The 12,422-nt window shown below is 40.2% G+C and overlaps 2 protein-coding genes across 3 annotated transcripts in view; one reads left to right on the top strand and one right to left on the bottom strand.

Annotated features, from left to right (window-relative positions):
- The window catches only part of BEND6 (BEN domain containing 6), a 75,278-nt gene that overhangs the window by 53,986 nt on the left and 8,870 nt on the right, over window positions 1-12,422 (bottom strand). Inside the window, exon 2 of one of the 2 annotated variants that reach the window (XM_012002060.1) lies at window positions 12,270-12,305. The exons of the other annotated variant lie outside the window; for it this stretch is intronic. The gene's annotated coding sequence lies outside the window, so the exon portion shown is untranslated. The remainder of the gene's footprint in view (window positions 1-12,269; window positions 12,306-12,422) is intronic. 2 annotated transcript variants of the gene reach the window in all.
- LOC105555243 (microtubule-associated protein tau-like) lies at window positions 9,837-11,235 on the top strand. The gene has a single exon (XM_012002058.1). It carries the CDS (start codon window positions 9,972-9,974, stop codon window positions 11,013-11,015), a length of 1,044 nt encoding a protein of 347 aa, XP_011857448.1. The 5' UTR covers window positions 9,837-9,971; the 3' UTR covers window positions 11,016-11,235.

Here is a 12,422-nt window from a genome sequence, read left to right as displayed (position 1 = left end):
AATAATTTTTCTAATTAAAAATAAAATAAAATGCCATGGCATGACAATATGCATGCTACTCAAAATGTTGTCAGTTATTAAAGCTGAATCAGTATGATTTGTAGTCCACTTAGCAGTACTTTAAAGCAACGAAGTTGTCCCATATGGTTTCTGTCACTACTACTTTACTCTACTCTCATAGTATGAAAACAAGCATAGGCAATACATAAACACATTAAGTGTGGCGATGTTCCAATTGTGGAACATCCACATCCGAGTGTGGCAATGTTTATGAACACTGATACTTCAAGTTTATATAATTTTATATATAATAAAATGTTATGTTGATTTTTAAAAACTTCTTAAATCTGTAAAAAACATTCTTACCTTAAGGCTGTACAATAATAGAGAGCAGGCAGATGAACCATAATTTGTGAAAACCTGACCTAGAGATCCATATATTTATCATATTTAAAAGGAGTTTAGATGGTATCACCTGCCTTCTTTTATTTCATCTTCATTTCTTTCTCTGGGGGGCAGGCCATTTGTTTTAATTCCTTTTCCTCCATTGCCTTACATTACTGCAAATATTACTGACAAATTAAAAACAGTATTCTACTCTCCCCTTACTAACAGTTTTGCTTTCCTCAGTTTCAGTTACCTCCAGTGAACTACAGTCTGAAAACACTAAATGGGAAATTCCAGAAATAAATAATCTACAAGTTTAGGCCGGGTGCAGTGACTTATGCCTGTAATCTCAGCACTTTGGGAGGCTGAGGTGGGAGGATCACGTGAGACCAGGAGTGCAAGATCAGTCTGGACAACTGATCTTGGCAAAACCACATCTCTACAAAAAATACAAAAAGCTAGCTGGGCATGGAGGTGTGCCTGTAGTCCCAGCTAGTCAGGAGGCTGAGGTGGGAGGATCACCTGAGCTGGGAAGCTGAGACTGTGGAGAGCCCTAATTGTGCCACTGCACTCCAGCCTGGGTGACAGAATGAGACCCTGTCTCAAGAAAAGAAAAAAATTGTAAGTTTAAAATGAATGCCATACTGAGTAGTGTAATGAGATCTTGTGCCATACCACTTACCCAGCATGTGAGTTGTCCCTTTGTCCAGCATATCCACACTGTATACACTAGAGTAGCCTTCTCAGTTATCATCTCACATCATTACCATACTTAGTACAGTAAGATATTTTGAGAGACAGGAAGACCACATTCACCTAGCTTTTATTACAGCATATCATTATAATTGTTCTATATTACTATTAGTTATTGTTATTAATGTCTTACTGTGCCTAATTAATAAATTAAACATTATCATAGGTATGTATAGAAAAAACATAGTATATACAGAGTTTGGTACAACCCACCATTTCAGGTATCCACTGGGGTCTTAGAATGAATCCTCCGTGGATAAGGGGGCACTACTTGTACTTGAGAGACAAAATATGCACCCTCTAAGTTCCTACAACAGAATTATTATTTGATAAAACTAAATTTCACCATGTTTAACTGATATGGACCTGTTAAGTACTATTTAGTGATGGTAACAGATGCCAGAATCTTACTTCACTGGGGTTGCTGATAATTCAGAATGGGTGGAGAGCTCTTTTTTCCACAGTCAAAAGAAAAGATTGTTTACTTCAGGAAGGGTTCTCTCAACATATATCCCACTGTCTCCCTTTTGGTTTATGTTTTGCCAAATGCATCATCACCACATGTTCAGTAAATCCAGGGCAATAGAGGCCTTCTGATTGTTCTTTATTTTTCCTTCCTTTGTACAGTAGATCAATGCTCCACTGGAAAATCAATTTTAACAGTAAAACTATATGGTAACCCCAAGTCTTTTATATGATTCCTCCTCTTCTTAACCACCCAAGTTTCCCTTTCAGAAGAAATAAAATATTTTTCCTATGGACTAATTGTGCCTCGCCATCCTCCAAATTCATATGTTGAAGCCTTAACCGCCAATGTGACTGTGTTTAGGGATAGGATATTTAGCAGGCAATTAAGATTAATTGAGATTGTAAGGTTGGGGCCCTAATGGGATAGGATTAGTGGCCCTATAAGATGAAGAGAGGGAGGGATACATCTATCTTATAGGGCCACTAATACTATCACATCTCTTTCTTTGTCATGTGAGGTCACAGCAAGAAGGATGCCACCTGTAAGCCAAAAATAGAGCCTTCACCAGCAACTGAACCTTGCTGGGCCTGTTCTTGTACTTTCTAACTAATGGAATTGTGAGAAACAAATTTTTGTTGTTTGAGCCACCCAGTCTATGGTGTTTGTTATGGCAGCCTGAGCTTACTAATACATTTCTATTGGGAAATGGGGTTTCAGTTTTCTACTGAGAACTTAAGTGCTTAGAATACTGTAGAAAGTGACATAATTGAGAAACACATCTTCTTTTTATCTGAAAGGCAGTAATGCTCATTATAAAAGTGAAAGATCACACATAGACAGTGTATGAAATAAAAGTGTAAAAGTCTTCCTTTCAATCCTTTTTCCTTTTAAAGTACATAATTAGTTTTCAAGAGTTACACTTTGTTACTTTAAACTTTATTAATTCCTGCTAAAAATTAATTTAGGCTTGCAAAATCATTAAAAACAAATTAGCTACAAAATTCTTATAAGGAAACATATGGTGGCTGGGCATGGTGGCTCACACCTGTAATCTCAGCACTTTGGGAGGCCGAGACAGGTGGACCACTTGAGCTCAGAGGTTCGAGACCAGCCTGGCCAAAGTGGGAAACTCCATCTCTACTAAAAATACAAAAATTAGTCAGGCCTGGTGGCACATGGCTTTAGTTTCAGCTACTCAGGAAGCTAAGGCAGGAGAATTGCTTGAACCTAGGAAGGGGAGGTTGCGGTGAGCTGAGATCGTGTTACTGCACTCCAGCCTGGGCGACAGAGTAAGACCCTGTCAAAAAAGAAAAAAAAAAAGGAAAAGAAAAGTAAAAAGAAAACAAACATATGGCAAAAGCTTTATGCAAATGGATTTTTCAAAGATTTCTTGGCTATGATACCAAAGGGCATAGGTAATAAAACAAAAAAATAGGAATATTGGACTTCATGCAAATTAAAGTTTTGTGCATCAAAAGTCACTATTAACAGTGTTAAAAAGGCAACCCATAGAATATGAGAAAATATTTTCAAATCATGTATTTAATAAGAGATTAATATCCAGAATGCACAGAATTCTTAAAATTTAACAAAAAAATGATTCAAAATGGGTAAAGGACTTTATTGAATAGATTTTTTTCCATAGAAGATATACAAATGGCTGATATCACATGAAAAGGTGCTCAGTATCACTAATCATTAGGAAATGCAAATCAAAACTACAAGGAGAAACTACCTCATAGCTATTAGGATGGCTACAAACAAAAAACCAAAATCATAAGTAGTGGTAAGGATATAGAGGAACTGGAACACTGTGCACTGCTGGTGGTAATGTAAGATGGTGCAGCCACTGCTGGAAAACAGTACAGAACCTTCTAGAAAGATTACAAATAAAATTACCATATGATCCAGCAATTCCACTTCTGGATATATATTAAACAGAATTAAAGCATAGTCTCGAAGAGATACTTGCATACCTATATTCATAGCAGCATTATTCACAATAGCTAAAAGGGGCAAGCAATCCATGTCCATCAAAAGATGAATAAATAAGCAAAATGGGCACAAACATATAGTGTAATAGTATTCAACATTTAAAAGGAAGGAAATTCTGATGTTCCACAACATGGATTTACCTTGAGAACATTATGCTAAGTGAAATATGCCAGTTCCAAAAATACAAATATTGTATGATTCCACTTACATGAGGTACCAGAATAGTCAAATTCATAGAGACAGAAAGTAGAATGGCGGTTGCCAGGGGCTGGGGAAAGTGAGGGGATAGGAATTATTGCTTAATGAGCACAGGAGTTCAGTTTTGTAAGATGAAAAGTATCTTGGAGATGGATGGCAGTGATGGTTGCACAATAACATGAAGGTACTTAAGGTCACTGAACCAAACAGTTAAAATGATTAAGATGGTAAATTTTATGTGATGTGTGTTTTACCACAAGAAAAAACTTGGACAAAAACAAATTAGTTTACAAAAACATAGTTTTTATATTATCCCTAGTTGTATTAATATTAAACTTTTCTCCTGAAGATATGATTTGGTTAAAGAGCAAATCCTTAAGTTTCTTCACAAACACACAGTTCACTCAAGACCAACCAGATATAGACATATCAGACCTTATTTAGAATGTCTACTTTCCAGTAGATTTCAGGTCAATATTATATTATAAATTCCATAAACAGGTGATTTAATGTTTACGTTAGCTGCCAATTAGCAAATTCAGAAGGAATATTATGAATATGGCTAGGTATTAAATACTACCAGTTTCTGATAGGTAGTAAAAAAATTCACTATGTGGCTATCTGCTCCCAATTTATTTATTTATTAAAAGAACACATCTTATTAATTCTTTAGATAGTTGCAGGAGATGAGATGAAACGTGAACACATCCATGATAACACTTAACAATATGTGATTGGGGCAGGGCGCGGTTGTTCACACCTGTAATCCTAGCACTTTGGGAGGCCAAGGTGGGCAGATCACCTGAGTTTGGGAGTTTGCAACAAGCCCAGCCAACATGGTGAAACAACAATTAGCCGGGCATGGTGGCGTGTACCTGTAATCCCAGCTACTGGGAAGGCTAAGGCACGAGAATCGCTTGAACCTGGGAGGCGGAGGTTGTGGCGAGCTGAGATCATGCCACTGCACTCCAGCCTGCATGACAGAGTGAGACTCTGTCTCAAAAAAAGAAAAAGAAAAAGTGGTTGGAGGAATAATATATAAGCCAATGGCTTTAAATTTTTTTTGACTGTTACAGTAAAAACTACATTTTGATCTAGAAAACACACACACACACACACAACTAAAACAAAATTTTAAGAAACATATTTCCCTTACTACATGCAATGCACTCTCTCAGTTTCTATTCTGTCTGCTCTATTTTATTTCATTTAAAAAAGGGGCTGGTCATAGCACATTAAACTGATTTCATAACCCATTAATGGATTAAAATCCATATTTCGAAAAACAATGTCCTAAGCAACATCCAAATTATGAAAAACACAGTGTCTCAGCATTGAAATCTAGCAAAAGGGGAATTTTTGTAATTAATGGAAGCAAATCAAAACATAAATTCTCAATGCGTTTATGTTTAATTTTAACAAATCAATGACATACCTAATGCAGGAATTCAAAAGCCACCTCTGAAATTCTAAAAAAAAAAAGTCACCAAACCTAAGGAAACTAAATTAATATCAAAATATAATACAGGTGTCTCATCTGCCTTTGTATTTAAATATAAGTCCTCCATTAGGGATTCAATTAAAAATTTTGAAAGGCAAGTACAGCACTACAATAAAACCTAAGTACCCTTTCATAGGTTTCAAAAGTTTTGGATTGCTGTATACATACATCAGTTTTGAAAGGTATAGACATAAAAGAACCCTTGTAGTACTCAAATCAGAATATGAACTGAAGACTCCCTGCTAAATGAATTAAAAATGGCAGGAAACTAGTGCCAACATAATTCTAAATAGCCAGTGACTGGCTTAATGATTTCTATAAAATGGACTACTAGTTTCAGTCCAGCTGCTTAGCAAGATGGGGCATGGAGGAAGGAGATGTCTATATTATGTATTTTTAGTTATATATATTCTAGAGGAAGACAAATCAAGATTGAAATGGCTATAAATTATTGGGTGCATTCTGAGCACTCCAACCCTGAGACAGCACTCTGCTGAACAAAACAAATGCATGAATGGCTTTCTCACCAAAGCGTTCTGATTTCTACAGGGAAAACTACTGGGTTTTACTAATGTCCATTAGGCAGCATTTCAACTTACTATCTGTTTTTACTTCCTTCATTTTTGGTTTTTTTTTCCCTTGGTTTTTTGTTTTGTTTTGTTTTGTTTTGTTTTTTTGAGACGGAGTCTCATTCTGTCGCTCAGGCTGGAGTGCAGTGGCACGATCCCGGCTCACACAACTTCTGCCTCCCGGGTTCGAGTAATTCTCCTGCCTCAGCCTCCCAAGTAGCTGGGACTACAGGCACCTGCCACCACGCCTGGCTAATTTTTTATATTTTTAGTAGAGACGGGGTTTCACCGTGTTAGCCAGGATGGTCTCAAGCTCCTGACCTTGTGATCCACCCACTTCAGCCTCCCAAAGTGCTGGGATTACAGGCCCGGCCACTTCCCTCATTTTCATAACATAAATATTTTCAATTTCCAAGTTGTTCTGGCAATATCATGAGTAAAAAGATGGTTAATATGCTTTGGGATGGTTCGACGATGCTGCCAAACTATTATGGCATAACTTGGACTGGATTAGAGATTATGCAGGAGCGTAAGTAACATTACATTTGGGCCAAGTGCAGTGGCTCACACCTGTAATCCCAGTGTCTTGGGAGGCTAAGATGGGAGGATTGCTTGAGCCCAGGAATTTAAGATCAGCCTGAGCAACATGGTGAGAGTCCATTTCTACAAAAATAAAAAAAAAAATTAGCCAGGCATGGTGGGCCACACCTATAGTCCCAGCTACTGGGGAGGCCGAGGTGGGAGGATCACGAGAGCCCAAGAGTTTGAGGCTGCAGTGAGCTTTGTTCCTTCTGCTGCACTCCAGCCTGGGTGACAGAGTGAGACCCTGTTTCAAAAAAAAAAAAAAAAAAAGAAAGAATAGAAAAGAAACATTATGCTTGAGGGGCTACAGACCTGAATCATTTTATATTTTCCATGATGGGAAAGGAAAGAAAAACATTCTTATCTTTCTGGAGTTTGTGGATGTACTTTTACTGAAGCTAATTGAATGAATAAGCAGTGATACAATGTGTTTTCATATGTGTAACCTTATCTAGAAAAGAAATTAATTTAGTTCCCTATACTGCCCTATGTGACATCCTCGGATCTCTCCAATCCTGCCTCTTTCACTTAATAAGAATAAAAACATAGCTAACATTTACTGAGTATTCAGTATGTATAAGGTGCTATTTTATGCATTTAACCTGTACTAACTCATTTAATCCTCACAGACACCCTCTGGGGTAGCAACAAGTATTATCCACACTTTACAGATGAGGAAGCTGAGGTCCCCAGTGGAACCTGGAAACCACTCCTAGTTGGTAATCCATAAGCAGGAGAAGAAGGGCTCAAGCCAGAACTTAGAAACTAATCATCAAGTCAGCTTTGTAACAGGTTGTCAATTCCAATGAGATTTTTGCTTTTTTCACTTCAAGTAGTCCCTTACAGGGCCCTCCTTGCCTAAGTTTCTGCCCTGTAGTACCATTCCCACAGAGACTGGAGTCTTGGCTTGCTCATTAGTGTTTATTAGGCTATAGTCCTGGTTAAATGCTAGAGAAGGAGATCCTTTCTTTGGCCCTCCAGATCCTTTCCTTGGCTGTCTCTATGTCACTCTCTGACTCTGGAGTTCGACCTGTTTGGGCTCCCTCACTCTCTTTCCTGCTGAGTTCAGCCAATGAGTGTCCAGGCATGAGATCAGAGGGAGGGAGGACAGTGAGTCAGGAGAATTTATCCCCCTGGCTCCCACCCTGTGGGGTCACTTCAGATTTCATGTGCCCCTCTCCTTTCAGGTTGCAATAACCATGCCTTTCCTCTCCCTTTGGTCCAGGCTGGTAACATTTCCACTATGACTAGCCCTGAGGTACAGCATGATCCCTCATGGTTTCCCTACACCCAGACCACACTTTCTTAAATAGTCCCTTAGTTAAAGCCTTTCCAAATCATCCAAATTTTAGTGGACCATGTATTTCTTGCTGGAACTCTGGCTGATACAACATAGCAGGGCTCCTCATACCTCCTGACTGCCTGTGTGTCTATTTGCTGCCAGTCAGTAGATTCCTTCCGTTGCCAGTACTTCCACCTGTTATCTCCCTACAGACATCTGATACTGACAATGTACCTGATCTACACTATTTGTTTACTGGATTATTACTGTTCTATTGGATATGGCTTGTATTTCTAATTTCCATGTTCTGACATGATCCATCCTACCACTGATCACGCTCTATTTCCAGTGGCAAAGGGGTTTATTTTTTTGCTATTTTCTTCAGGCATGCTTGTATCTGTATTACTGGATCAATACCCCTAGTATTGCTGGTATCACTGGCTCCACATGTTAGCTTCATCATCTGTACCAGAGTCTCTTTGTTGCTCCTGACCTGGCAAGAGAACCAAGTGCTAAATGACCCAGCCTTTGTCTTATCGGAAATTAAACAGTGTGGCTGGCTTACTTTCATCTTGATGTGTTCATGAAGAAGACTATAGCACAGAGGTAATAGTACAGAAATAAGAGGCTGGGAAAACTGGAAGGCAATCTTCACCTGCTCCACAGTGTCACTTATCCCAATCAATTGTCAATAAAAAGCCTGTAGGCACAGGCAGAACTATCTGAAAATTTGCACAAGAACATTTTCTTCTTGGCTATTATTGTGTTACTACTTGTCCCCCCAATAATTATGTGCCTTCCCCCATATTTATAAAAAAAACAGGCCTGGCATGGTAGCTCACACCTGTAATCCCAGAACTTTGGGAGGCCGAGGCAGGCGGATCACCTTAGGTCAGGAGTTCAAGACTAGCCCTGCCAACATGGTGAAACTCTATCTCTGCTAAATATACAAAAATTAGCCAGGTATGGTGGCAAGTGCCTGTAACCCCAGCTATACCGGAGGCTGAGGCAGGAGAACTGCTTGAACCGAGGAGGTGGAGGTTTCAGTGAGCTGAGATCGTGCCATTGCACTCCAGCCTGGGTGACAGAGCAAGACTCAGTCTCAAAAAACAAACAAACAAACAAAAAACAAACCACAAGTTCAGAGTTAAGCCTAGAGAGGAGTAACATCAATTAAAAGTTCTATTTTAGGAGGACTATAAGTCATGTCAACTGTTTTCTATTTCACATTTTTTTTTATTAATGCGGAACTTTCTATTCATCTTGAAAGTTGAGAGCAAAATGAGATTATTATGCTTTGCTTTAAGTAAATGTATTCTACAACATTAATAACTTTTAGACCAATTTTTTAAATTCACAAAATGTAATATGTGATTCTGATCCAAGAATCAATGCTTATGCATCAAAATCAGGATCGATTCAACTCTCAAATATTAATCTAATAAATTATAATGTGAAAAAATGAGATCATTTCTTTTTGAAATATCTATCCCATTATACACTATGTTAATATCACATATATATATATATAAATTTTTTTGTGTGTATGACAGGATCTCGCTTTGTCACAGAGACTGGAGTTCTGTGATGCTATCAAGGCTCACTGCAGCCTTGAACTCCTAGGCTCAAGAGATCCTCTGACTTTATAATGCATTTTTCTCTCTCACTGAAAATCCTAGTTCCTAACAACATCAACATATCTATTTGCTAAATAATATTTCTAAATAGTTTTTTGACACAAGTCGTGGTGTTATAGGTATGAGTCACCATGCCTGGCCTAATATATGTTAATGAAATAACTGGTTATCATTCACCATTATCTCCATAACTTTGTACTTTTATACTATCAAAATTTGGGTCTAAATACAATGAATGTGCTGAGTCATATATTTTAGATAATTTACTTAACAAATCATCTTAAGTGGAGTTCCCCTCTTACCTGCTACCAATCATTTCTCTTCTTGCTCTGATATTCTTTCTTACCACCTTGAAGCAACATTAAAATTTTTAAAAAACAAAGGATCAGCTACATTACACATTTTATCAAGTTATTTCCCTATCCCTATGAAGGTCATTTAGAAAAATACATTTATGGCCACCCACCAGCTCTGGCACCAACAGCAGCGCCGCTGCCACTGCCCACCTTCTGCAACCGCCACCACAGCCACCTTCTCCTCCTCCGCTGTCCTCTCCCATCCTCGCCTCTGTCGACTATCAGGCGAGCCTTGAACCAGGATGGCTGAGCCCCGCCAGGAGTTCGATGTGATGGAAGATCACGCTGGGACGTACGGGTTGGGGGACAGGAAAGATGAAGAGGGCTACACCATGCTCCAAGACCAAGAGGGTGACATGGACGCTGGCCTGAAAGCTGAAGAAGCAGGCATTGGAGACACCCCCAGCCTGAAAGATGAAGCTGCTGGTCACGTGACCGAAGCTCACTATATCAGTAAAAGCAAAGACGGAACTGGAAGCGATGACAAAAAAGCCAAGGGGGCTGATAGTAAAACGAAGATCGCCACACCCAGGGGAGCGGCCCCTCCAGGCCAGAAAGGCCAGGCCAACGCCACCAGGATTCCAGCAAAAACCCCGCCCGCCCCAAAGACACCATCCAGTTCTGGTGAACCTCCAAAATCAGGGGATCGCAGCGGCTCCCCGGGCACTCCTGGCAGCCGCTCCCGCATCCCATCCCTTCCAAACCCTCCAGCCCGGGAGCCCAAGAAGGTGGCGGTGGTCCGTACTCCACCCAAATCGCCGTCTTCCGCCAACAGCCGCCTGCAGACCGCCCCCGTGCCCATGCCAGACCTGAAGAACGTCAAGTCCAAGATAGGCTCCACTGAGAACCTGAAGCATCAGCCGGGAGGCGGGAAGGTGCAAATAGTCTGCAAATCAGTTGACCTGAGCAAGGTGACCTCCAAGTGTGGCTCATTAGGCAACATCCATCATAAACCAGGAGGTGGCCAGGTGGAAGTAAAATCTGAGAAGTTGGACTTCAAGGACAGAGTCCAGTCGAAGATCGGGTCCCTGGACAATATCACTCATGTCCCTGGCGGAGGAAATAAAAAGATTGAAACCCACAAGCTGACCTCCCGCGAGAACGCCAAAGCCAAGACAGACCACGGGGTGGAAATCGTGAACAAGTCGCCGGTGGTGTCTGGGGACACGTCTCCATGGCACCTCAGCAATGTCTCCTCCACCGGCAGCATCGACATGGTAGACTCGCCCCAGCTCGCCACGCTAGCCGACGAGGTGTCTGCCCCCCTGGCCAAGCAGGGTTTGTGATCAGGCCCCCGGGGCGGTCAATAATCGTGGAGAGAAGAGAGAGTGAGCGTGTGGGGAAAAAAAGAATGACCCGGCGCCGCCCTCTGCCCTCAGCTGCTCCTCGCAGTACGGTTAACCGGTTCATCACTTAACCTGCTTTTATCGCTCGGCTTTGGCTCGGGACTTCAAAATCAGTGATGGGAATAAAAGCAAATTTCATCTTTCCAAATTGATCGGTGGGCTAATAAAATATTTTTTACAAAACATTCAAAAAAAAAAAAGAAAAATACACGTATTATATATCTATGAGGGAAAGCGCTGTCAATAAACTCGTAATCAAAATGAAAAGGAATGTAAAAGGCCATCTTCTCTCAGTGTATTGGCAAATCTGGGTATGGTTAGCCATAGGGCAAGTTAGAACTAAGAAACCAGTTAAGGATGGAGAATGCAAGTGTTGATCAAAGAAGAAAGCTCAAGGAAATAGGATGAATCTCTTTAAACCAGCTGAGGCCCAGGAAGCTATATTAAAGCAAGGATGGATAGATGGGTAGAGTGAGATCAAAGTATGCAACCTAACCTCCAGGTTCAGAAGTGTCAAAGACTGAGAGGAGGCCAGGTGAGGAGGCTCACACTTGTAACCCCAATACTTGGGAGACAGAGGTGGGAGGATTGCTCGAAGCCAAGAATTACCAGCCTGAGTAACCTAATGAGACTTCATCTACCAAAAATTAAAAAAAAATAGCCAGGTATGGTGGTGACTGCCTGTAGTCTCAGCTACTTGGGAGGCTGTGCCAGGAGGATTGCTTGAGCCTGGGAGATAGAGGCTACAGTAAGCTATGATAATGCCACTGCACTCCAGCGTGGGCAATAGAGCAAGCCCCCATCTGAAAAAAAAAAAAAAAAAAAAAGACAAAAGACAGAGGAACAAGGGACTTAGCAGGGATGGCATTTGGGGACAGTGTTGTCAGTCCTTGATTCTATGGTAGAGAAGTTGTTAGAACAGTCAGCAGGACATAGAACCTTGGGCAAATGTACATCCTGTTCACAGAAAGAGGGAAAGACTAAACTTGTCCTTCTATGAAAAGATAGAAAGCTTAGTGAGCTACTCTTTTTTATTGGTAGGGGTACAGTTTTGCTACGTAGTTAGTTCAAGATAGTCTTCCAGTCTGAAATCCTTACAAATGTTTTAGATGGTGAAGCAGGTCACATAAGCATTTACAATCATAGGCTCCAAAACCAAATTGTCTGATCCACAACCCTAGCTCCAATACTTACTACCCATGTAATCTTTCCATGCTTCTGTTTCTCCATCTGTGAAATGGGAATAATAAAATACCCCATTATGAGTTGATATGTTAGGTATATAACAATATAAAGTAATTATTATTAATTATAATATTAGTTGTAATAATATAATCACTATTTTAT

The sequence above is a fragment of the Mandrillus leucophaeus genome, unplaced genomic scaffold (genome assembly GCF_000951045.1).
Source record: "Mandrillus leucophaeus isolate KB7577 unplaced genomic scaffold, Mleu.le_1.0 Scaffold676, whole genome shotgun sequence".
NCBI classification, from domain to species: Eukaryota; Metazoa; Chordata; class Mammalia; order Primates; family Cercopithecidae; genus Mandrillus; species Mandrillus leucophaeus.
The sequence above is the reverse complement of the archived record's forward strand: the minus strand, read 5'-3'. Positions and strand labels throughout refer to the sequence as shown.